The sequence below is a fragment of the Bactrocera oleae genome, chromosome 6 (assembly GCF_042242935.1).
Source record: "Bactrocera oleae isolate idBacOlea1 chromosome 6, idBacOlea1, whole genome shotgun sequence".
Classification (NCBI taxonomy): Eukaryota; Metazoa; Arthropoda; class Insecta; order Diptera; family Tephritidae; genus Bactrocera; species Bactrocera oleae.
The window spans coordinates 16,815,766-16,843,749 of NC_091540.1; the positions used below are offsets into that span (position 1 = coordinate 16,815,766).

Consider the following 27,984-nt stretch of genomic DNA (forward strand, 5'->3'; position numbering starts at 1 on the left):
TGAGGTATGCACCGCGACCTATGGTCTATTGTGCCCTCCCCTAAGTCACAGCGACTCATCTAGCCCTAGCGTATTGATGAACTCCAATACACTGCTAGGCGCCAATGAGGCGATGCGATCCCTGTTTGGAAACATGGATCCCAGGGCCTTGACTCTACGTCTGCAGACAGTTGTGCAGTCCATTAGTAGGTGTTCTGGGGTTTCCGACTCCATGTCGCAGAACCGGCAGTTTGCAGAGGAGACCAAGCCCATGTTAAATAAATGCTTGTTAAGCCTGCAATGTCCGGTGTAGAAAGCGACCAGAAGTCGAAATTTGTTTCCCGGGAGATTGATTACGGTTTTAAACCGTCTGAGGTTATAGCCCCCCATTAGCAACTTGGCATGGCGCATGCCTTGGATATGTTGCCAGTGTCTCTCCCTGCCTGCTCTTTCCTCTCTACGGAGCAGCTTCGTAATGGTATGTGGACCCACCGCTACGCACGGTTCTGGTCCTACCATGTTTGTAGAGGCTGCAGAGTGGGCCAACTCGTCAGCAAGTTCATTTCCTGCTATACCCCTGTGACCAGGCACCCAGATGAGGTGCACTCTGTTGAAACTTGATAGGTTGTTCAGCCGTTCTATACACTCCTGCACTAGTAGCGATTTGACCTCAAAAGCCGAGATTGCTTTAAGTGCTGCCTGACTATCGCTGAGTATGGCGATGCTCTTATTGCGGTAGTCGCGTTGGAGGTTTATTTCTACACACCGACTTATAGCATATACCTCCGCCTGGAATATGCTAGGAAAACTTCCCATGGGAATGGAGAGCTTGGTGCGTGGTCCTGCGACCCCTGCGCCAATCCCCTCCGCCGTTTTCGAGCCGTCGGTGTACCACTTGATAGTACTGTTCCTTAGTAGTAGGTCCAGCGTGGAATCGTTCCATTCTGCCTTACTGCCAAGGGTAACCCTGAACTTCTTCTTCCCGTTCCCACGACAGTCGGGTTTACGTAACCGGAACGGACCCGGATTTATTCCGGCCAAGGACTGTCAACTCGGCAGAATTCTTCCGCTACAACAACAACCCTGATCTTCCTAGCTTACTGTTTTGGTAATACTGTCCCTTGGAAGAGGGGCCAGTGGCATTGCGTCACTTAAGGCCTTCATCTGCTGGGACGAGATTACCTTCCCTTTGCCAGACCCTTCTGCTGAAATTTGAAGCAAGGTCTGTTTAGCCGTCTGCTCGATCACTATATGTAGCGGTGTTAGATCCAGCATTACTTCCAGTGCTGCAGTCGGACACGTACGCATCGCGCCCGACGCGCAGATACAGGCAAGTCGTTGCAGCCTCGATAGTCGAAGTCCTACCGAGGTCTGCGCTGCTTTGGAACCCTAGACCACCGCTTAATATGTTATGATCGGTATAACAATCATGGTGTACAACCATCTGATAATCTTTGGGTTGCAGCCCCATGATTTCCCAGCAAGTCGATTGCACACCATGAGCGCTTTCGTAGCTTTGGCTGCGGTTAAGTCCACATGCTGCTTCCACCGTAGAGTGACAGGTAACTTAATAAATTTTACTAATTAATTAAGGTTATTAAATATGAAAAATATATATTTTCTGAAGATCTTATCTTCATTTTCAACGATCAGTTTGTATGGCAGCTATATGCTTTCCATAGAAGAACGCGATTTTCATCGCTCGGTTTGTATGATAGCTATACTCGTATGCTGTAGTGATCCATCACCCTGTTCAGGCTCTAATAATAAGTATTTTACAAATACCAACTCTAATCTAAAATCCCATTCACATGTTTTAGACTGGCAAATTAGAGCTTGATGTTTCTTTCGGCTCAACTTCTGCCCCCAATTACGTATTGTGGTTTGTTCCTAGAAAACATTGATTTCGATTCGGATAATTTCAGTACCTATTCTTGAATCTCCAAAGTTACTACTTGACAATAATCTCCACAAAAATCTGGCTTTCGACGGTAGAAATATTTCTTACTCAAACCGTAGAATTTTGTGTTTGCTAATTATGTCAATGAAATGAAACAATTCGAGAATTACACTAGTCAGCAAATGTAGCCATTAAAATATTGCTAGAAACTGTGTTTGTAGATTTTTTAAAGTAAAATTAGAGAAAAATCAAAAAAAAAAATTTGTTTTTGTTGACGAAATTAATAACTGACTAAAAAATAATTTTGTAAAATAACAATTAGCATACAAATATATATTTGTTATTATGTGTTATGTACATATGTATATGTGGTAGAAAATCAGTAAAGCTTAGAAATAGATAGGGAGAAGAGAGAGAGAGAGAAAATGCATTTATTCATAATTTGTTTGTATTCTCTAAATTATATTTATTTATTAATTTTAGGTTTTTGTTTATAATTTATTGCTGCATTTGTTTGTATTTTTTCGTTTAGCTTGATATTTGTATTTATTTTTTAATTAAATGTATTATTTATGCTTAATCGTATATTAATTGCCAAATATTAAATAATTAAATATAATTAAATTATTTTATTAACATAACGTATGAATAACCTGTTTTTTACAAGCGTACAATATCTATGTGTCTATATATATATATATATATGTATGCATATGTGTGACACTTTCCGCACAATAAACAAATGCGAAATCTAAGAAAAAAATAACTATATAAATAATAACTCCGCTAAAAATTGGTTGCAATAGTCAAAGTATAACATTTCTTTACATATACTATATATACATATATGTATATATAGTAAGTATATATATATATATATGTGCATATAATACAATATATTTACTCGAACGAGCGTCTTGTGAGTGTTTTTGTATTTAACTACATACACATGCATATATGTATGTATGTATGTAAGTGTAGATTGATTCACATTTGCTTTTTAAGCGAGTTGTAATGGTATGCTGCGCGTATGCTCTTACGATAATTAGCGCAATTCACATTCACACAATTCGTTTTTAATAGTTTGTAATTTCTTTTGTTTTTTTTTTACTTTCGAAAATTACAAGAGTTACACATCCTTTCAGCATGTATATATACCTGCAACAAGCAAGGCAAATTAGAGCAGCAAGAATAATATATATATGCATGTTTTTTAGTACTCAAAGGGAATAAATAAATTTTAAAAAAATCAAAAAAAAATATACATATATATAATATAACAACCCAAGACCCTGTAATATGCGTTGGCACCTCTGGGGCAGGGTGAGATTATGAAATTTTGTTTTCGTCAACGGCGAAAAACACAGCACTAAATTGATTGCAAATTTTGTTAATTTTTCTCTTTTTGTTTACATTTTTTTAGGTTAGCTTAATTTTAATTTCGATACGAGCTATTAGTACATATATATGTATACAATAAACACCGTGAATCAAAGTTGGCTGCTTAAAGGCGTTAGTTTTGTTGTAGAGTGTGACGCCGAATTTTCGGAGAAAAGCGCGAATATTGTTATTTAATTTAATTTTTGGGATTCTCATTATGTATGTGGTGCTTAATAAATAACTACTAACAACGACTTTAGCCACTTAAATAACAAACATATACACATACATATACATATATAATATATAAATATATATATGTATGTTTGTAGGTTTCAGGATGACTAGGGTAGAGTGTTGTTTAACCGAATTATGTTTTTTGTTTTGGTTTTGCAATAAAATTTTGGTAAATATGCTTTAAATTGGAGGCTTTTAGTTTCCATTATCATACCAAAAGTGTCCGTTTGAATTATAGTAGGATCTTATGCAATAGAATTCATCAAAACTTTCTATACATACATATATAAATGGTACATAATTTTTAGGAAAATTAATTTCAAATATTTTACCGATTAAAAGATTTATTTTACATAAATATGTATATCGGCATTACTACTATAAGCAACTTTAACCCTCAAACCCTAGAATTTTTCAGAAATAGTTAATTTGAAGCCTTGATTGCCGTTAACAGTGTAAGATGCGCGAATAACGGTAATGGGTGTTCGTTATTTATGTTTGTTTGTTCGGTTGTTTTTTAAGTATGCACGTGTTGCTGTAGGGGCATGTGTTAGGAGTAGATGAATTTACTCGTACATTAGTTAGGGCAAAGTATAATATAATACCTTAGATTAAATTTTCGTATTTTGTTTGCATTTGCAAATATAATTATTTTGAATATTTTTGTGTTTCCTTTTTTAATAATCTTTTTGTTTTTTGTTTTGTTTTAATATCTGTTTTTATCTTATGCTGTTTGCTTATATAATTTCTCATTACACATTACATTACATACACACGCACACGCTCATTCGCACGCACACATACACCTCAGCCAACCGTCGCTAATGTGCGGCCAATTGTAGTCGGTTCACTCTATTCATTTATATATATTTATTTATTTACATCGGTTGCCGATCTACGCCGACTTGCTGCTTGCTGTTGATGTTGGTGTTGTTGTTTGGCAGCCTTGGCTAATGCCGAAATGAGTTGTTGATTTAGGCTAGCATTGCCGGTTGTGGTTACGGTGCGTCCTGCAACTTGTATGTGCTGTTGTTGTGATTGCTGTGTTGTTGGCGCCGTGGCTAAATGCTGACCTATTATAATCGTTTGCTGCTGTTGCTGCTGCTGCTGCTGCTGCTGATTCTGATGCGTGGTTTGCGTTTGAGAGGCAGCCGTCGCAGTCACTTGATTTAATATGCGCGCATGTTGTTGTTGCTGCTGTTGTTGTTGTTGTTGCTGTGGCGTTTTGATCGTTTTCAGCTGCAATTTTTGCGTCGACATCACAATGGGAGTGGCAGTTAGGTTTGTGGTTGTTGTAATGGTGTTCGCATTCGATGCTGAAAATGGGATTAGAAATATAAGGTTTATTTAGAAAATTTTTATAACAGCAATAAAATTAGTGAAAAATTTAATGTAAACTGCTGACGTGCGAGTCTTTGACCGGATCTAAATTATTTTTAATTAATTAGTTAGCTCTTCTGGACTTGCTGAATATGCATAAATTATAAATAAAAATATGTCGAATAGGTGAATGGATTTTATAGTAGCAAATTATGATTGTTGTATTCAAATTCTAAAAACCTAATTTTTTAAGTTTTCAAATGATAGCTAGATTTTGAATTTTGATCGTTCTGTTTGTATAGCAGATATATGTATATGATATAGTGGTACAATCTAAACAATATCTTTGGAGATTGAAGAGTTGCTTTGCATTATAATCCATAAGAAATTTCATGAAGATATCTTGTCAAATAATAAATATACTATAGTGGTCAGATCTGAGTAATTTGTTCGGAGATTGTAGCGTCGCCTTGAAAAATAATCTATGTCAAATTTAGGGAAGACATCTTTTCGAATGAAAAACTTTTCCCTGCAAGGATTTGATTTTGATCGTTCAAGTTTTATGAAAGCTATATGCCATAGTGCTCCGATAACTTGCTAAGAAATTGTAGCATTGCTTTAAACAAAAAGGGATGTCAAATTTCGTGAAGATATCTTGTCAAATAAAAAATTTTGCATGCAAGGACTTAATTTTGATCAATTAGTTTGTATGACAGCTATATGCTATAGTGATCCGATAACAGTTCCGACATATGAACAGCTTCTTGGTGAGAGAAGAACATGTGCCAAATTTTAAATAGATATCTCAAAAACTGAAGCTATTGCTTAGCGTATATATAGACAAACAGACAGACGGACATGGCTGTTGTTGTTGTAGTGGTTAGTGGTAGACCCTGTTCAGGGGGAAAGCAAAGAAAAAAGTTAACTGTCATCGAGGTCACTTAACGGTAGGCCAGAAACGCGCTGTTTCGACGGGTGCGGACCATAAGGAGAGAGGGGTTAAGTGAGTAGAGTTCATAGAGCATGCAAAGAGGTGTTTAGTGTCGTGCGAGGACTTTTGTTCTGCAATGGGTGGTGTTTGGACTCTAAGTACGCCATTCACTGGGAGGGAGTCAAAGAAAGTTAATAGCTCCGCTGTACATGGCGTTTAGTGCCTGTCGGAAGTCGGTCCCGTCCGAAACATGGTCGGTATATGTTGTTAGTTCGACGACATGTTGGAGGAATGTTCCCCTGAAGCAGGCGGCTCTGCTAAAGCAGATTACTGCATGTATGATTTCGGCTAAAGCATCCAAGCAGAAACTGGATCCTTTACAGGTAGCAGCGGGCCTCGCTGTGTAGGTGTTCGATAGGATAAGCGGCATCCTGTTATAGTCCGGAGTGGGGTGTTCTGGCAGGTCTGAATCTTCTCCATATGTGTTCTGCTGCATCCAGGCGATCATATTGGGGCAGCGTAGTTGATGAACGGCCGGCCGATTGCTTTGTATGTTGCCAACAACGTCTCTTTATTCCAGAAGTGCTGCCAGCTAGCGACTTAAAGATCTTGTTGCGGCTCTGTGCTTTTGTAACAATCATGGTTATGTGCGGAGAGATGGAGTGCAGACTGTCTAGTGTAACGTCAAAAATTATAGTGTTATTAATCGTCGGAATTTTAACGTCATCGTCGGAGGTATTGAGATCCAGTCGGTACTCCTTCGTCCAAATAGTTGATAGGGTGACCGTGGATTTGGCAGGGGAGAGTCTTAGGTTCCTAGCAGTGAAATAGCGAGGAAGTCCTTAGAGGTAGCCGTTCACTTTTGAACACATGCCATCGATTTCATTGCCCGACTGCGTAAGAGGTAATTAAGACTCCTTCTGGTGTTTGAGGGAGTTTCGATATGTAGTGATTAAGCAGTGGAGAGAGGACACGACCCTGTGGAACCCCCTCATTAATTCTCCTTAATTTAGATTGTATACCTCTTCAATCCTGGAGGGAGCGTGGTTTCTTCGATGTACTCGAGTAGCGTTGTGTGGTTGAATGTGCCAAACGCTTTTGACAAGTCCAACGCTACGAGAACCGTCCTCTCGCAGGATGGTTTCTGATTGAGTCAACGAGCTATCTGGGCGTTTATAACGCTAAGTGCTGTGCACTTTACAGAAGCCGTGTTGGTGTTAGGCTAGGCTAGGTTGGTGTTTGAAAGTCGGGAGTAACAAGATAAGACACCCTTAGGTTGGCAGGCTTCCCAGGTATCAGTGGTGGGACCACCCTTCCGATTTTCCACACATCGGGTATGTGAAGGGTGGTCAGTTACAAGTTAAGAACCTTGGTGAAATAATTTACTTCCTTCGAGCCTAGATGTTTTTACATCAGTATATTCATTCCGTCTGGGCCGATGGATTTGGATGTCTTAGCTTTTTTGATGGCACTCAGCCCCTCCTCGACGGTGAAAGCAAGTGGTGCGCAGTCTTTTGATATTTTGCGCAGCCGTCGGGTAACACATAGTTTCGCCTTATCCTCCGAAGGGTGCAGTATAAATTGCGTGCTAAAATAGCTTGCGCACTTCTTCGGGTCAGAGGAGGCACGACCGTAGAGTTGTTTTCGACACGGTCATCGTCGTGTCTCCTCGGGTTGGACAGGGATTGTACAGTTTTCCAAAGCTTGCTCACTCCGGCGGAGGTTTTTTTTTTGCGGAGGCATTAATTCAGGAACTCTACTCATTTCGTTCGCTTATGTTGTTTTACCAGTTGTCGAATCTCCAAATTGAGATCCTTTATACGGCGATTATACGAAATGGATACAGCGTTGAAAGTGCTCTCGATCAATCCAGTTAGCTTTGTTCAAGTTAACGTAGATGCGGTTGTCCACAGAAATAAAGTCGGGAGGGGTTTTCGATCGAGATAATTATGGGCAGATGGTCTGATGCTAGAGTTAGCATAGATCGACAGATTATGCTAATTATCAGGCCACTATCGCTAGTGGTGATATCAGGCGAGCTGCTACAGTTGCCCATAATTCTGGTGGGAGCTTCGTCATTCAATGTGCAGAATGTCGATTCGTCTATCTGTTTCGCCAGCTCCATCCCCTACGATCGCTCGACAGGCAGGAGTGCCATAGATCGTGGTGCGCGTTAAAGTCGCCAAGTACCAATCGGTTCTCGTCACGAAGCAGTGCACCTATTATCGACATCGCCTGATCGGATAGCTATGTTATATATAATATATATGTATGCTGCATACTATGGATATGTCAGACTGGAAGTCATGCTGCCTTGTTGAGCTCCGTGGGACCGTAGAGGTTCTTGGTTGGACTCAATGCCAGCACGGGTTAGGAGGATACGGAGTTCGGGAAAGTTCTCTGTGCTGCTACACAAACACAGTAGAAATATACCTATTATAGACATGGGAATGCGACGGTATAAAAACTATATATAATATATATGTAGCTGAACCAAAAACCAAAAGCCAAAAGCTTTTTATGTGAACTAAGTTATTTTACCATACATTTAGAGCTGCTTCATATTAAGTTGTTGATTTCTATAGGAGTTTTACACAACATCAATTCACAATTACAGAAGTTTCTTTGAATAAATAATAAATATGCTCTGTTTAAAAATTTCTTACCATTTATTGGCGTTGTGGCGATTTTCAGCGTGGAACCGCCAATATTTCTTTGCGTTGCAATTAATTGCCGTTGTGCGCCGCTTAGTTGCTTCGTGCCGACAACTATGTTGCGCGGTCGTTGCTGTATGGTGCCGACCAATTGAATTGCCGTCTGCTGACCACTGTTGACTATGCTGCTGCCACCAGTCGCACTGTTACCTGACGCAACGCCACTCACATTTATTGTCGTTGTTTGCTGTTGTTGCGATTGATGTCCTTGCTGTTGCGTTACTTGCTGTTGTTGTTGCTGCTGAAGAACTATGCTGCCACCTGCAACACCACCACCACCACTTGAGGTACGAATTGTTTGAGGATTGAGTTTTTGTACACCGGGACCAACAAATTGAGCTGGAATTGAAAGGGGAAGTACGCGGGTTGTTGTTTTGATTTTTTGTTGTTGTTGATTTATTGGTTAAATGAATTGGCTGGCTGATTGATTGACTGACGCTAGGTTATTTATAAATTTATTTGTTCTTTTGTTAAATATGTACACAAAACATTTATATATATACACAATTTTTTTTTGTGGGGGGGAATAAACACTTAATGAGTATTTAAAATGTTAGTAAAATATGTGATGAGTGCACCGATGTTTGTAGGGAAACGAAAATACATGTGAATCGGATAAGGACAACGAAATGCTAGAGTTTGTATGTTTTCAAGTGCTTGCTTGTGGGTATTTAGTATTCTTGATATCAAATAAATATTTTATATGTGCCTGTTTGTTTACATATGGCAAAATTATTGGGAGCGCACCTCTACTAGGGATTTATGACGTCATATGTTCGTTTGTAATAGTTTTATACTGTTTTTTTTTCATTTTTGTTAACGGTGTAATTGTGTTTTATACAATCAGTGATAACGTGCAGTGTAAGTTTGTAGGTGAATAATAGTGATAATTGTGTTGTAGGATATAAGAAGTATGTTCGAGGATAGGAGCATGGAATTTTCGTACGTAAGGAATGAAAAATGCGAAAAGAAAATAGAATTAGTGTAATTTCGTCAAGTTGATTGGAATATTTTTTTGTAGAATCGTAGAGTTTAGTGGTTTTCTTTTGGGCGAAAAATATTCATAAGTGATTCTCATCTAAGCAAACATATATAAATATATATAATATATATATATATGTATGTATGCACAAATATATTAAAGAAGACCTATAGATATATATTATATATATGTATATGATTAAAATTATATTGTAGTTATAATCTGGGTTACACATTTCTAATTAAACTATCTTAGAAATAAAGAAAAATCAAGAAAAAATGTTAACTTCGGCTGCATCGAATCTAAATATAATACTCTCCACATGTGCATTTCTTATTGCATAAACGGGTATACAGAGCTTATCTTGATTTCGATGGGTTAGTTTGTATGGCAGCTACAGTTACTGACGACAAAATAGAATGAAATAGATGGTTCCGAAATAACTAACAATCTTTATTATTTGTCGGATAGATATCCGATACGATGCCTGTAATCGATTCCTACAATTTTTATATTTTTATCTTTTAAAAGACCATGATAGTAGTTTGTTACATTTTACTTTTTGTTTTTACTGTTTTGAAACCTCCAAAAGAATGTTAATTGAGGGGACGACCACAAAAACTGACGTCTTTGGATGACAATTAAATAGAGCTTTTTTCAAAACGCGATCCTTTGAAGTTCTCTATAGCTATCTCGTTATTCAATGAGAATTGGGAATCTCTTCGAAAAGTTCCACAAAAAAAAAAAAAAAAAAAAAAATGAGACGTAAGATCTTTTGGTCCGATAAGTCTAAAATAAATATGGTAGGTAGCGAAGGAAAAGATTGGGTTCGACTTTCTTAGAAGGACTTAGCAAGAATGCTAAAATAAATCCCCGATACGCGACAAAAACTTTCAAACATGGAAGTGGTAATATCATGGCGATGTTTTTCTTGGTACGGAGTTGGACCGCTATTTTGAATTTGGGAAATCATGAACATGAATCGTTTTCACAACCTTAGCATTTCAGAAGATGGACTGCTACCTTATGTTGATTGAAACATGCCTTTAGTTTGGCAGTTCCAGCATAACAATGTCCCGAAGTATACCTCGGGTTTGGTCAAGACTTAGTTACAGGATCAAGGAATTGACGTTATGATTTGGCCGGCGCAATCTCCGAATTTAAATTCTGTAGAAGATTGTAAAAAAAAAACCATTAAACCACAAAATAAAAAAGAACTATGGTAAAAAGTCCAAGAGGCGTGGTATTCAGTACGGAATTCAGTCTGTAAAACTCTACTGGAACCTATCTGCACAGCCGTACTCGCAAATAAACGTTTTGCAACAAAATTCTAACTTGTATGCATTTTTAGTTATAATAGTCTACTACCATATTTACGAGTTTTGTTTCCATGATTTTATTGTATTGTCAATTGAAGTTCCTGACAGCTCCCTTAAAGTTGTCTGCTGATAATATTTAAATTTATATTTAGGGGTGTTGTAGAAACTGATAGTTGTCGGAATCAGAATTGAAAGCGATAAAAAAAATGTAGTAGATGACATGGATTCAGATATTATTGGTTTGACTTTCGAAACAAAAATTGTATCGGTTTTGGGTGTCACGAAACCAATTTTACCGGTTTTGTTATCAGACAAAGCAAGGGGATAGTCGCTGACTGATTTGAAATATAAATTAAGAAATAAACTTATATTATTGTCACGATTTAACTTATCTTTAATTCTATAGAATTTGCATAAGAATAAAACACAAATTGTCATAATTAATAAGTTTATGAAAAAATCCAGATATTTTAAGAGGATTACAAAACGTAATTTAACACTCAAATGCGTCTTTATTCAGTCAATAATGTGATATAAATCTGTAAGGTCAAGTGGATTATTGTGATCTCTTTATATCTTCCTTTAAATTTTTTCGTTACTTTTTTCTTTCAATAAAATAAAAGCTAAAATAGCGGCACTCATTGTAAACTTCAGGAGACTTTTTTAAGTATTTCAAACTTATTCATTTGCAAGTTTTTTCACTTTAGTAAACAGCTGATTCGAAAAGCCGAAAATCCTCTCTTTCTGAGACATCATTGAAAACCACAAATGGTTTGCAATTCTGACAACTAAGCAATTCTGTCTTGGATTCCTTAACAAATCTGATTAAGTTATTTTTGCTTTTGAAATGTTTAAAATGTTTTACTATAAAAAATAATTGTTTCCTCCTAAGAACTGTGGTAACACTTTTTTTGCAAATAGTTGTGAATGAAACTTTGATTATATTTTATTGTCAGTAACTGTATATGCTATAGTGGTCCGACCTGAAAAATTTGCACGGAGATTGTAGCGTTGCGTTGGACAATAATCTCTGATGAATTAAAAAAAAAATTCTCAAATAAAAAAATTTTCCATACAAGGACTTGATTTTGATTGGTCAGGTCGGATGATAACTGTATGCTAAAGCAATTCGATATGTACGAACAGTATGCTCGGAGATTGTAGCCTTGCTTGGGAAAATAATCTTAGCCTTTTTTTGTGAAGACATCATGTCAAATAAAAAAGTTTTCCATGAAGAACATGATTTTTATCGGTCAGTGTGTATGGCGACTATATGCTATAGTGGTCCAATATTGGCATATTGACAAATGAACAGCTTCTTTGGGAGATAAAGACGTGTGAAACATTTCGAATCGATATCTCGAAAATTTAGGACTATTTTGCGTATATAGAGACAGACGGACATGACTAAATCGACTCCCGTTCCCACGACAGTTGGGTTTAAGTAACCAGAACGGACATTGATTTTTTCCGACCAAGGGTTGTCAACTCGGCACCATTCTTCGAAATTGCTGTTGTTTCTGCCGCTACAACTAAATTGACTCAGCTCGCCACGCTGATCATTTATATATATACAATACTTTAAAGAGTCTCCGGCGTTTCTCTCTGAGTGTTAAAAAACATCGTGGTAATTTTAAGATACGCTATTCAGGGCATACAAATTGTTTCTTATGGTGGGGTATTTTAGTTAATGCAAATTACTTACAAATATATTTCTGATTAATCGAAATAACACAATAAGTTTATTTTGCTTTAACTATTTTTTGTCTTCTATATAGTTTTATTGTAGGTGTAGAAAACATTCCTTAATTAGTTTTGACGAATGCTGCCAAGTTGACCTATTTTGGGGGAATCGCTTACGGTCGGCTACGTAGACTTGACTGCTGTTGGCACATGAAAAATTTAGGAGTAAATATATTTCGAAATCTTTTTGAATTACCACATAAATATGTATTCAGCATTTAGCGAACAATAACAATAAATTTAACTTAACAATCACGCCTACTTATATCAATATATGCATTTGCCAATGCATACGGTATCGACCAGGGATAATGGGAAGCCCAACTCTTTCCAGTGTGAGAGCGCCTCAAAATTAGCGTTTTTTATAACATTTTGCATTATAGCCAGATCAGTCAAAATAATAACTTTAGGGCATTAAAATTAAAATACCTAACATTTATTTAGATTAAATATTATTATACATGTATCTGTTAAACATATGCAGAAACTATTTAAACCTTTTTTTGTGATTTTGTCATATATTAAAACTTTTGATTTTTAAACTTTCAATATTTAATCAAAAGAATAAATGTATTAGCTCTCAATGAATAAATGTTTTTTATAATTTTTAATTGAAAGTCAATACTACTAAGCATGGTATCACAAAAGATTTCATCACATACATTTCAATTTCGCGTTTTCTTTCAATTTTTGTTAGTGATCTTTAACAGCGGCAAAAAATCTCTCTGTTGACATATTTTTCTGTAGGATTTCAGTCTGGTCGTCCCTCTTTTTCCAATTGCTAAACGTCAGACCTCCTGAACTTTGACAGTCGCTTGAGTTCAGGAGGTTTTGACGTTTAGCAATTGCGCTCTCATTTCCAGTGAGAGACGAGTTGGGCATCTTTTTATCTCTGGTATCGACTGTGAGGTCGAGACAGCACACAGACATTGCGCAACCAATGCGTCGCATAATCATGAATCATACTATTTAACCATAGTATGCTTCAGAGTATACTGAATTATTATATGCATACATATATACTAATAATTAAGAGGAACTCTATTCTTTTTCCCTAACAAGTACACTTTGTAAGTTTTCAAATTGGCGAAAATTTGTCGAAATGTAATACATTTAATTAAGTACTACAAATTGTACTCACCAATTGGCAAGGTTAGCATTGTTGTTGTAGTGCCGCCACCACCCGCTGCATTACCCACATTGCTAGCAGCACCTGCGCCACCTGTCGCAGTATTCGTTAGCACTACAGTTTGTGTGCCGGCAGTTGTGGCAGTGCCGCCAGTTGGCAGATTCACAATTGTACCCGTGGGCGGTACAACATGTTGCACGTGATTTTGTGTTTGCTGCGTCCCCGTTGCCGCTTGCAGCGTTATCGTATGCTGTTGTTGTGTCGACTGTTGTTGTTGCTGTTGGCTGTGTGTTGAGACAGGAACTGATACCAATAAGCTGCGTTGTTGTATATGTGTTTGCTGACCCATACCACTGCTGCCGGCGCTACCAGCAACATTGTTGTTGGATGAAACAGCCACACCACCACTAGCATTGCCACCACCACCGCCGCCGCTAACTACACATGAAACAGTAGCAGCATTCGTTTGTGATGTCTGTTGTGGCTGTTGTTGTACAGCAGATTGCAATTGCAATGAGAGCGGTTGCGCTAAGCCCGGTATTTGTAGTTGTACATTCTGCAGGCCGGGGAAATTGGCTATAGCGCCTTGCAATAGATTAATACCTTGTAAGTTTAATGTGGTGGTGGCATTGGAGGCAGTAGATTGCTGTTGTTGTTGTTGCTGCTGCTGATGATGATGATGCTGTGGCGAGGGTGATGGCTGTGGATGTGGACTAGACATAGGTGAGTGTATGGATGTAGCAGCAGCTGGCGATTGCACCAGCGTTTTCGTTAGATACTGGGTATGTGCGTGTGATTGCTGTTGTGGCGACATATTTGGTATCGCTGTCGCTGTAGTGGCGCTATTGTTGTGTAAACGTTCAAGCAACACTTGATTCTGCGTTTGCGATGACTGCGAATGATCCGAACCAGATGGCGATGGTGTGGCCGCACCGAGCAACGTCAAACTGGTTGCAGTGCCCACCGAGTTGGTGGCACTAGTTGGCTGTGGCACGGCGAAACCACTAGCATTCGATGCATTCGAATCACTGCCCGGCGAAGGTGCCGCCACACCAACAACTATTGCATTTGGCGGCGCACCCGTATTGCTCGAGTCGCGCCGCAATGCATTTGCCAGTGCCACGCGCTGTTGCTGCACGCCACTATTGAGTATTTTGATGCTATTGCCGGTTGCACCACTAACAGCGCTTACTGCATTCACTGCACCACCACTACCGCCTAACGTATTTACAGAGTAGCCAAAGTTTGCCGAATTTGGATTTGTCATAATGGCTGGCGGGGAGGCTAACTGTGAGGCGAGCGCCGACATTGAAACGCGTACCGTTTGATGTGTTTGCTGCGCTTGTGTGCCGGTCGTTTGTTGTTGTTGCGATTGCTGGCCATCCGCTTGATTTTGATGCTGTGTGGCTTGATTCAGATTTACAGCAACCAAATTACCGGCTGCAGTGCGGAAGGTAGTACCGCCAGTACTGGCAGTTACAATATTACCACCGCTGGTGACAATGTTAAATTTACGATTAGTATGCAAGAGATTCTGCAGCACTTCATTGTTGGTCGGTTTGCGCTGTTGTACGGTTGTGGTTGCCGCTGCGACAGTGGTTGGCTGCGTTGTCACCTGGACAAAACTATCGCCACTAACGATGGTTTGATGTTGTTGCTGCTGCTGCTGCTGCTGTTGTTGTTGTTGAGGTGTAGAAGTTGTGTGTTGTACCAAGGTGACAGTCTGATGTTGGCCAGAGGAAGTGGTGAAAGTGCCGCTTGCCACAGGTGTACTTGTCATGGCGGCAGGTGCGCTATTCAGCAAGCTGCGTATGGAAGCGTTGCTGCTATTCTTCACATTGCTGCTGCTACTGCTCACAGTGTTGTTTGCTACAATTAATCAATAGTGATAAAAATTGCATATTACATAGGTGTATGGCGGTAAATATTTACAGGATTGCTGCAGCTGCTGTTGCTGTTGTTGTTGTTGCTGCTGTTGTTGTTTTTGTTGTTGAAACTGATTGGCGCTGTTCATGATGTTGGTGAATATTGCATTTATCTCAGGATTTGTGTGTAATGTAGTGGAATTGCTACTATTGTTACTACTGGCAGTACTCTGTTGCTGTTGTTGTTGTTGTGCAGATTTATGCAAAAGCTGCTGTTGCTGCTGTGCAGTGAGTAATGGCGCGGCCTTCAACTGTGCTTGCTACAATTGTAAGTGTAGTATGTAAGTTAAAACACGAAATATTTGGCAATAAGTAAATAAAAATGCATTGAGCAACATACCAATATTGGCACGCTAGAACTGAGTTGTGTGCGCAGCGCTGAATTTGCACCAGCAACGGCATTCAATTGAGCCGCCGTGATAACCTGAGTCTTTTGTTGTTGTTGTTGCTGCTGCTGTTGTTGTTGTTGTTGCACGTTGGCAGGTTGTATAGTGATGCCGGCATGTTGCAGTGTTTGTGTCTGCTGTTGTTGTTGTTGTTGACTTTGCGTTATGGGATGTTGTTGCACTAACACTAGAGAACCATTGCTGAGACTGAGTTGCGTTGTAGTGTGCGCGTTACCACCGCCCACCGAATGTAGTTGTATGTGTTGTGTTTGTTGTTGTTGCTGCGCATGCACACCGCTCGTCTGTACATGCATCGTTGAGCCGTTCGCATCAATAAATTGTGTTGTAATTTGCTGTTGTTGTTGCTGCTGCTGCTGCAGATGTTGTTGACGCAATACTTGCTGAACCGCGGCCGCATTGCTGGCTGTTAAGCCGACAATATTAATGTTTTTAGACAAATTGCTGCCAGTTGGTGTAATAGCAATATGTTGCTGCTGTTGTTGCACATTACCGCTCACGCCGCAAACACTTTGTGACACTTGTTGAAGACCGACAGTGTTTATATGCTGCACAGTGGCGGGCAATATGTGTTGCTGCTGTCCGTTCGGTCCTACCAGCACAACGTGCTGTTGCTGTTGCTGCTGCGGCTGTTGATTTATACCCGTTGTTGCTGCTGCAACGGTCACGTGTTGAGCACTCACATTTGCGCTAGAAGCATGTTGCACATGCTGTTGTTGCTGTTGCTGTTGTTGTGCTGCTAATAGAGCAGCCTGCCGTTGTTGCAGCAACAAGGCCTGTCGTTGTTCCGGTGTTATCCCCGTATGCGTTACCTTAGGCAAGTGGCCCGGCATCAGATGCGTGATTTTAACCGCCTTTCGCCCCTCTTCGGTGAAAATCTCCGTAAATTGTTGTATGTAACGATTCGCATGTATGCGTGTACCCAACGAAAAGCGACACGACTCGCCATTACGTTCACCCTCACGATAATCACGATCAACATATAGCTCACCCAGGTACTCAGAATTTGAGGGTCGTTGGAAAATCGAAAGTTTTATGTGATATATCACACGACGTCCAGCATTTTCTTCGCGTTCGGTTTCCAGCACATACTCCTCGATCAGTTGCGGTTGGCAATCGGTTGTTTCGCGTGGCCGTTCATACGTTTTGGCATACTTTTCCACACTAATTAGCTGCTCGGGCACCTTCAGATTCGCTGGATACTCCAGACGTGGCGGTCGTATAGGTCGTATGACGTCACGCGGTCGCCGTGGTACTTTCGACGAGAATGACGTGAGCATAGCACTCACCAAAGGATTATTGCTGGGTGCTGTTGCCGATGTAGTATTGGCATTTGCACTACTGCTGGTACGTGGTCTGGCACGTAAACGCGTCAAATAATCACACAACTCCAGTCCGTAATGATGTGTGAACTGATCCAATTTCCGTTTTCGATTTATCGATATCTGTGTATACTTCTTCATTTGACGCCGCAACTCATGTGTATTAAATAGTTGACGTGCATTCTGTGCATTGATGGCGAAACGTCCAATGTTGGGATCGGGATCTAGACACAATGGTTCCGCAGTGGCCAACACCAACTGACTTTCTAGTTGTAGTTTGTCCTCTGCTCCACAAATTGCCGCACCAACCGCTGAGGGTATTGTTGGATTTATGCTCATATTCGTTGTGCTTGCCAAATGCTGGACATCCGAAAATATGGTAGCATTTGTGGGGCGCAGGAGGACGTGTTTCGTATCACAGATATTCGTCGAAATAGCGAAGGTTTGTCGAAAATCGCGTATTTGCGCAATCACACACCCAGCGTAAAATACATTCGGCTTGGCGTAGGTACGTGCAGGTTCGCTATCATCTTGAGAAGCGTTCAGTGTGAGGCTAGGTGCATTCAACATGTCAACTAGAAAGTCCGGTATTACCTCTCGATCGATGCACTGCAGCAACTGATCATTCTCGTAGGGCCAACGCAATACTTCGATTAAAGCATACTCATGTTGTTGGCTATAATCATCAGTCCTGCCGGCTGCTTTTAGCTTCAACTCCGCTGCGCTGTCCAAGTCGGTGCCGCATTTCAAATCGGGCGGTATGGAGGCCAAACTCAGCTTACTACTACTGTTACTGCTACTTGTGTTGCGACTAGAAGCACCTCTATATGTGTTGGCAGATGAGCTGATACTCATGCTAGCTAGACCGCTATCATTACCGCTAACGCCCGGTACATTGCCGGACCCCTCGCCACTATGTACTAATTCACCGTTAGGAGTCAACAACTGCCGCTCATCGTAATGTAACGCTAATGAGTATCCTTTATTACCCGGGTATAGGTTTACAACGATTGTGTTTAATTTTTCACTCTCTACTAAACGTTCCAAAACAAAAGCACGTGAACGCTGTTTGAGCTGCAAAATGTAAGAAATGTATAATTATAATTTTAATTTAATTAATTTTAAAAAAAAAAAAGCTTTTTTAGATGATGATATCTAATTATTTCCATTGTATAAATAATTTAGTTACTTCACGCACTAACATTAGATAATTTAGAAGTCACTAAATTACAAAACCACATCATGTTATATTATAGTAGATAACGTTGCAAATAACGTATTAAAAAATAATTAATTACTATATGAATTAATATTTTTTTCTAGTTTGTAATCCCGAAAATCTTATTTAAAGATAATTTTAATCCCAACTACCGGATTATAAAATTTTTTTTTCTCAAAATAAGAGTTATAAAAATTAATATTATTAAAAATTAAAAGAGAAATCGGCTTAGATCTTTATCTTTTGGCGTTTGCGTACTTCGTGTTCTACCATATAGGTTATGTTTTTGAAAAAAAAGCTTATTTTTAATGAAATATAGAACAGTTATAGTTTAGTTCATTTGTCTTATTTATATATTCTCAGTTTTTTATCCATGATGTTTGGGATTAAAAATTAAATTTTTAATTTTTTTCTATTAAATTAAAAAGTTGTTGGGATTAAAAATTTAGAATTGAATTTTAAGAAAAATTTTCTTTGCTGTTGGGATTAAAAATTTAAAATTGGACTTACTTTTTTATCCCAACATTGGAAATTTCAATTAACAAACTCGCAAGCCTGATAGTAGAACAGATGCTTACCCCAGTTTCCGTAAACGCATTCAAATCATTAGCCAGCAATTGTAAATAATTCTCTCGAATCTTATCGTGTATGTTGAAAAATTTAGATGACCCTGACGACGTTGTTGTTCCACTAGTATTAGATGTTCCTGTTGTTGTGCTACTAGTTGGCACAGTGTTGTTGCCATCGCGCTTGTTAGTTGACGCACGCGTCGTTGATGTTGATGGTGATGATCGGCTTGTGGCATCTTTAGAAATTTTTTGCCGCTTACTAGGCGAAGACGTGGGCGACGAAGATGCAACCACACCTGCCAATGGCGACGATGCATTTAACAAATGCTGCGGTGGATGATGATGCGTCGATGATTGCTGGTAGTGGTGTTGGTGATGGTGTGAATGATTGATGTGCTGTTGTTGTTGTTGTTGAGTACTTAAAGACGCGGAAGGACGTTTATCAGCCTTTTTGTTATTGTTATTACTGGTTATTGTAATATTATTATTGTTGCTTTGATGCGTTGCTGTTGTGGAAAATTGTGATGACTGCGTTAAAGATGTTAGAAATGCATTTGTTCCGATACCACCATAAGCGTTATTAGCAGTTGAATCGCCAAGTGATGATGAGGAATTTACGCCCGGTGGTGTTGATAACAATAAATCGGGCACTACCGGCGAAGGTGAAGTGATAGAATTAAAGTTGGAAAGATTTGTGGATGATGAGCATGATGATGGAGATGGCACCGCCGACGAAGCATTTGCATACGTTGATGCTGTCGCAGATGGTTCTGCAAGTAGTACAATTCCGTCCAAGCTACCGATATTACCGCTGCCACCACCAACATTACTGCTACTACTAGTTGCGAGTATTTCAGCAGGCGGAACTTCACTGGGCGATTCAGTTCCATCGTCGAAAATACAATACGGTGGTTGGCTAGGAATCTGTGTGATGTTACAATGTAGCAGACTGGAGTCAAGCAACGAACTTTTCGTAGGAAATGTAACGCTGCTCAACGGTGCTGGTGGTGGCGGTGGTGTTGTAAGCTGTTGTGGTTGCGGTGACGGTGCAGGACACTGCAGTGCTGTCTGTAACTGCTGATAATGTGAGTATTGCGGCTGCTTGCTTTGTTGAGGAATAGAAGTGTGTTGTTGATAGATAAGCTGCTGGTGAGGATGTTGATGTCTCAGTATGCTGCTACTGCTACCGCTTGAGTTCAACGATGTTAAAGCTGTAGTTGTCGAATTGCTGTTGCTATTTATGCTAGTGTTGGAGCCTTTAAGCTTTTTAAGCGTGTCATTTATTATAAACTGCAATTTCAAAACAAACAGTAATAAAAATAAAACATTAATATTCTATATATATTAATATATATTTAACAACCTATTGTTACTTACATCAGCTTCTTGACATGATGAATCCAAGCTTTGCATGGTGCCAGTAAGTCCTTCCTATTATAATAAAACTTAATCACCGACGACATTCAAATTAAATTCAATTTTGTCGCAATGTGCATTAAATCAGTCGGCTATTTGTCTTCTTGAATTTAACACACGTATTTAACAGCAAGTTTGTTTAGTTATTTTGGTTACAAATACTCGGTACTCACTCGACTCAAGCATAAATTTTGTTATAGTAATCAAAGGGTTTACTTCAGTCTATAGGAATGACGTAGTATTTGCAACGCTTTCTATATTTCTTGTTTATTAACGTGCATTATTAATTTACACAATTCAACAAGTTAATAACTTAATGGCGCGGAAAATGCAGTCCGAAGGATTTCACTTTAATGGGGTACATAGATTATTTTACTTAGTTAAATAAAAGTTCTTATGCCTTGGCGTATTAGCAATGACACTGGCTATTAAAACGTTTTTGTTTAATGTTTCTCGCTTAGTTGTTTCTTGAGTTAGTGCTGGCATAGTGGCAAGTCTGATGAATAATAACCTCTACTCTTGTTGCTTAGTTAGGATGTTTTTGTGTAGAATAAGTTATTTTTACTAATGCTAACAAATTATGGTGGGTAGGTGGCACAGTATGTCACATTGCCTCTATGTTGCACTTTTCACTTTTCCCCTCTCTTGATTAAGTAATTTTTTATTTATATTTTATTTAGTCTTTTAATATACATATTTATGTAGCTTTTAAATTTGTTCGATTTTATATATTTTTGTTAAATTATTAGAGGTATGCCGTTTCCTTTGTAGTTGTCTTTTTATTTAACCTTTTGAAGGTGCTACTGAGCCTGGAGTGAATTGCGCTCCACAGCCGTTTTTATGTGTACGCCTTCTTCGTAGTTTCCTTCTACTTTTTCTTGTACACCAACTTCCTTCAAATTACAAGATATTCTTTTACCAATTTTTGACAAACTGTCTGATTTTATTCAATTCCTTTTTTATACTATAACTACTGCTTCCCTTTTTTCATTTGTATTAATTGCTTGTTAACCGTTTTCTTTTGCTTTTTTGGTTTGTTTTGCTCTTCATTTGTTAATGAAATCTGAAAATGGAATAGGAAAATGATAGATTAATATATTAAAATTAACTTTGCTTAATTATGAAAATATGAACAACAGTTTTTATAATTATAGCAGAGGGAATAGCACATATTTTATAAAGTATTGAAATTACAATGTATTCAACAAAAGTGGTAAATTATTTTTGCATAATTCTTATGTTACATTTGTTTTCTGCACGCAAACACATACACATTTATATGAATTTAGTGCATAATATTGGACAATATATAATTTTAGCTCAATTTTGTTACACATATTTTTTTTTCTTTTGAAGGATATTTTGTTTTCACCTTAAATTTTAACCAATTCAATGCATATCGCGTAACTTGTAAGCACACAACGAGGTTTAATAATATCCCTTACGCTTTTATACTTCTGACCTAACAAAAGCACATTTGCGACGGTCATATTTTACACACAGCTTAAAGCAATATTTAAAGCATTCATAAATATTTTTGATGCACTCACGTATTTCTTTTAAAATAATACCTTTAAAAAGATTTTTCTTTATGAAAATGTCAAAAAAGTTTTGCAATGTTTGCATTTGACACGATTTTCATGATTTCGCCTTTGTATCTTTTCTTCGCTCTCACTCAGCACGAAGAAATTAGTGTTGCCACTAAAGACTAACAATTAAATTAATTTCAAATTAGTTTTATTCATTCTGATAAAATGCTATATTTCTAACGAAATTATTATATAATTTTTACCATACCAACAAATATATTTATAACACCAATGAGATAACATTACAGAAGCTGTCTTTGTCGCAAAGTAAAACTAACATTTTATTAATTCTAAATGTTACATTCAACATGATTTATAACGTCAAAGTGTATGAGTTTAGTTTGAAATGTAATAAGGATTTTCGTGGGGCTAATAAGGTATCTATGAGGTTACATTTTTTAATTGGCCTGTGAAAGCTCTACGACATTGTAGTCAACTTTTGATTAATTTTTTTTTTATTTTTGTTTTTTATAAAAAAATATTTATTACAATATTGGTTATAATATTTTGTACTTCTCTCAATGCTTAAACTATTTTTGTATCCATTTTTATTATTGTTATCACAAACAAAACTCAATTTGGAACGGTTATAATTATTTAGTTAGTTAACAAATTTTGCAAACTTATCATTTCAGAAGTTTTAATTAGGTGGCAATACCACAACCCCTAACTTCAATCAAACCAATGTCCTGTCAACATACCATGCTGGTTCCATCATTTTTTCTCTCGTCGTCGCTGTTGTTTATTTGCCAAATTGTTTAGTTCGTCTACTTTAAATTTCACAAAACTTTGCACTTTTCATCACATATTAAAACATAATATAATATTTTACGTTTGAAAATATAACTGGTAGATTGACTTAATTTATCATTGGGAATATGTAACTCTTTTCTTTATTTATCACTGCCTCGTCGGGGTTCCGGTATCGCATTCGTGTTAACACCTTTTCTATTGTTGTCCACTTATTTTACTTTTTATCTTCTTATTGTTGTATTTAGTATGCTTCCAATGTTTCTTGTTTTTCTTTAAATTTGCTTTTATAGATAGTTTGTTTTGGTAAAATTTATATTCGCGAACCATGCAAAATTGTTTATTAAACAAAAAAAATACAAACCGAATACTTCTATCTTGTATTCCGCTTTCACGATGTCTCTTCATCTGAGTGAATTTCACTTTATTCTCCTCTTACTTTGTGCATTCAGATTTGACTGATGTTTCTGACAGTTCTCTTTATCGTTGTTTTTCGTCAACGGTTATCCGTAGCAAATAAATATCTTCAGAGGGAAATTGCGACTGAGCCAGTGTTATACCAGTGAAATTATACGAGTATTGCAGCGCGTTGCAGCAGACTGAACGACTGCAACGAACAGAGTTAAATGCATTTGTCTCTATCTACCCTACATTAGCACAAATGCAATTAACAGCGGCTGTTAGTGAGAGAGTACTATTTTGTGAGTGATTAAGTTCTCTAAAGGAATGCAGAGAAATTTTAATATCCTGTTGACTTTAAGTTAATTTTCACAAGTTTTTGGTTAAGAATTTGTTTAAGCTTAATTATTGTATGTACTAATAACATTTTTGAATCTAAATGACATTTCACATAGAAAGTTCTTTAATGTAGTCCTCTTCTTAAAACTGTATACATATTTGCGTTTATATATTTCGACAATTCGAGTTAAAGACGACTGTCAAATTAAAAATTAACAGCAACAAATATTTATATCATATAAACATATACATAAAATGTTATATACATACATGTATATGTATACAATCAGTGAATCAGCTGTTATTGGGATTTATACCGACTTATTTTCTTAGCCGAAAATGAAGCTGATAAAACGTATCAGCTGATTGCAAAAAAGGTAAGTACGGTTTTTCCAAATAACCAAAGCTTTGCAAACATACTTGAAAATTTGTAAATTTCTGTATCATTATAGCTTGGTTGATTTTAAGAATAGTTGAATAAATAAATCATTAAATAAAAAACGTAAGAAAACTACAAGTAAAACAGACAAAAGTACTTTTTCGCAAGGGACCAGAATTAAACTTTTTATTTCTTGCGAAATATAAACATAAATTAAATAATTATTGAAAACAAATCGGAGAGCAAAATAGACCTGCAGTTCTCAGATTTTAATGGGGAAATATCATGGAATTGGCATTTATTAGGGAAGTAAACAATCTTTTCGGTTAAGTCTTATAACAAATTTACGATTAATATATTTGTTTTGTTAGCAAAAATTTTAAGACATTTAATTTTCATATGACATATTTTATATGGATGGACGACATCTTCTAAAAAGCTTGTGTAATTCTTGGAGATTTTCAAAACCATTTTATTATTCAAAATTTATGAAGTGTTAAAGAAGAAAAATAACTTAATTAAAAAAAATGCATTAATATTTTATTTCCTGCAAATCATCAAATTACCTGAGTTTTACAAAAGTTATAAAAAATTTTTATACAGCTTAAAATATTATAGTTCGCGGGGTGTTGTCGTACCGACTGATCTTGGAAACTTTTTTATACACTGGATAGGGTATATTAGGTTTTCCAGGAAGTTTGTAACACCCAGAAGAAAACGTCGGAGTTTCTGAGATAGATATTTGCACACGTCCTTTTCTCACCAAGAAGCTGCTCACTTGAACAAACTGACCTTCACGAAATTTGACAACCATTATTGGTTAAAGCAATGCTACAATCTCTGAATAAGTGTTTTTTTCAGATTGGACCACTATAGCATAGAGTTGCCATACAAACTGACCGATCATAAACAAGTTCTTGTTTGGAAACTTTTTTATTTGTGAAGGGTGCTCGGGGCGAAGTTAGCGTTATTTTTTATTTTAAGTGTTTGATGTAGAACCGGTTATTCTGATAGGAAACGAGCTGTTCAAGCAGTGTTGGTCTACAGAAAAAGGGCTGTTTTATGATTGGATTCAGAAGCATACAGAGAGGTGATCCTCAAGTCGCCTGCCGGCAGCTCTTCGAACAAGGACAAAAAATGTTGTTGGCAATATACAAAGCAATCGGCTAGCCGGTCATCAACTACGCCGTCCCAATATGATCGCCTGGTTAAAGCAGGACGAAGATGGAGAAGATTCAGACTTGCCAGAACACCCCACTCCAGACTACAACAGGACGCCTCCTGATGTCTCCAATCAAACATTTATACAGCGAGGCTTGCATGATACCTGTAAAGGACCATAATACACTTCTCTCTCTCGCTCGGGGACTCGCTTCTTCGTTCTGTGTACTGTAGCAGGTTAAACTCCTACTTAGCCAGACTAGACTCCGACATACCAAATCTATGTCCTGCCTGCAACGAGTCCCCGCACCAAGGATGACATGATACGAGACTCTCTCATTTTCCCTAATTTTTCTGTCATTCTCTTTCCCTGATTATGAAGATTAGGTAATTTTGAAAAGCTGATATCAGCAGGCGGGATGCCAGAAATAAACCCGCTAAAAATACCAAACAAAAGCAGTGCGAAACGAGATTTCAAGGAACGACCCAAATACTTTTGAATAACGTACTAACTAAAGCTTTTTAGCTAATTTAATTTAAAACGTTAATCCTAAAACCATGATATTTTATTATGACTTGTATTGTTTCTTTGTTATATATTTTTTTATTAGTATTTCAAGGATTTATATTAGTGATATAGGACTACTCGGGAACCGAGCCCCTAAAAACAATATCGAAATGCTAAATACCCAAAAGTTATTTTTTAAAAATGCAATCCATTTGCTTTCGACTGTGGCATGATTAACAAATGTTTTAAAAATATGGGGTTTGACAGCTCTCTCTCGAATCAATGAGTTTCGTATCATGTTATCCTTGCCCGCACGACACTAATTACCTCTTTGTTTGCCCAATGAAACTTACTCCCTTAACTCCTATATCAAGTTTTAAACGAACATTTTCATTTACAAATATTTAATACATAAAAAAAAAAACGTTTATAAGGACGGCTTATCCAAAAAATGGACCGATTTTTTAAGAGATGGTTTTTTTTTAAACATTATTTTATTAAAAATTAATAATTCTTGTTGGCTAAGTATTTACAGTCATCGATAAATGGGAAAACCGTTAATATACAGTCTATAAAAGGTTAATATACTAAAATTATTAAAACACTATATTTCGACCAGGAATATATATATTTTTTTTTTTGGAGAACTCGCTCTGTAAACTTTTACCATTTATTTTTATACAGTATTCCCTGCTTAATTGGCCCCCGGCTAATTGATTTTCCCGCTTATTTGAATCATCTGATCGGTCAAAAATATATTGCATTCAAAAAAGAGTAAATTTTCCAATTTAATAGGTTTCCCCGCATAATTAGTTAAAAATATGTATTATTGACAAAAAGTTTACCTGTAATTTCCCCCGGTTAATAGCGAAAAAAAAGTTTGTTAGCAAATAATCTCTGGTATCACCAAATGGAAAATACATATTTTTATTGGTAAATATATAAGTGCATTGTCTTGTTTTTGTTACTTATACATTTTTTGACTGATTAGGATTCATGTAATTGAACGAATTAAACGAGTATCCGTTAATTGGTGCTCTTTTTAACCGAACAAAAATTGTGCAAATTCTGAAGTGCAATTCTCCGGGGATATTGTTCTACGTTTGACTTTTTTTTAAAATAAAATATGAACAAATTCTGTCTCTTAATTAATAAAATCTTTAACAAGTACTTTAATTATTTATAGTTTTAATCAAACATCTACAGCGTAGAGACTATATTTTAAAAACATAAATGGAATAAGTTTAACAGGAGAAGTAGTGTGTTAACAGTGCTATTTTAAGTCAGACAATGCAAGGTTTACCATATTAAGGACCATTCAATAGAAACTTCTAAACACCTGTTATTGATAATAACGAAATAATATATTATTGTAAGGAAATATTTTGTTATCTAAAAATTATATTTTCTGGTTATCTCTTCCGGCCGTTTTATTTTTATATAAAAGCAAAATTTCGAAATGTGTGTAAATAATCCTTGCGAAGTTAACAAATATATGTATGTAATATTGTTTCATGGAAAATGATTAAATTGAAAATGATTTCAAACAACTTACCATTATTTACTTTGCTATTTGCATCCAAAATATGCAGAGAATTCAATATATTTAATGTTTTTAGTCTTTATAATATCAACATTTGAGTAACATCTCTGGTTTCACTTTCAAATATTGTTCCATTGCTCACAATGTTTCGCGATTGAAATTTCTTCACACAGTCCAACTCGCTCACACCATTCAATGGTAACTCTATTATCGTAGCACTCTGTTCTATTCACGCCACTGTTTATGAAAATGAAAACAAATAAACAGATGAGCAGCAGTTCACTCGCGATGTTTGTTCGTAATGTCTATTTCGTACGTTTTCGCACGCACGCATGCACTATCATACACAGTTTTTACGAGATGAAGCACAGAGCATAGAAAATCACAAAATAATATTGTGACTGCGCGTCAAAACGAGTACACTGTAATGTTTTTAATACCGAATAAGTGACTAGTTCTTCACATTCATAGGCATAGAGTGCGTATAACGGAGCGAGATAACACTATTACATAGCAGCTGTGCGAAGTGCTACGCAAGACGCTGAAGGGGCGAAAATTGCGGCTGCGACTGTGGCTGCTACTGCAGGGTACTTGTGTGGGAAACGCCGAACAATTTTCGTCTACAAGTATTTCTCATACAAAAATCTCTATAATGCTTTGCTTGCATGTACACGATTTCACTCATTTACAATAAACAACCCATTGAATTGTCATTCTGTACACTTTGCAATAGTGTACACAATCTCACGAATTGCGAAAAAATAACGCAATTATGGAGAAAACGACAACGATGGAAATACGACCGAAATCGCTTCACAAACTAGTCT

General features: G+C 37.1%; 1 protein-coding gene across 6 annotated transcripts; it reads right to left on the reverse strand.

Annotated features, from left to right (window-relative positions):
• Nucleotides 1–2,918: 2,918 nt before the first annotated feature.
• Nucleotides 2,919–27,979, reverse strand: Spt20 (transcription factor Spt20 homolog). Of its 6 annotated transcripts, none has more exons than XM_014235448.3 (8): nt 27,170–27,979; nt 20,451–21,552; nt 19,083–20,363; nt 15,900–18,359; nt 15,567–15,819; nt 13,647–15,503; nt 8,414–8,800; nt 2,919–4,812 (listed from the first exon to the last, which is right to left on the reverse strand). In XM_014235448.3, exons 2-8 carry the CDS (start codon nt 20,484–20,486, stop codon nt 4,367–4,369), a joined length of 6,720 nt encoding a protein of 2,239 aa, XP_014090923.1. In that variant the 5' UTR covers nt 20,487–21,552; nt 27,170–27,979; the 3' UTR covers nt 2,919–4,366. The 6 variants fall into 6 exon arrangements, with proteins under 6 accessions (XP_014090923.1, XP_014090924.1, XP_014090922.1 ...); XM_014235449.3 differs by lacking the exon at nt 27,170–27,979 and adding an exon at nt 23,193–23,378; XM_014235447.3 differs by lacking the exon at nt 27,170–27,979 and adding an exon at nt 22,780–23,186.
• Between the last annotated feature and the right edge of the window lie 5 nt (nt 27,980–27,984).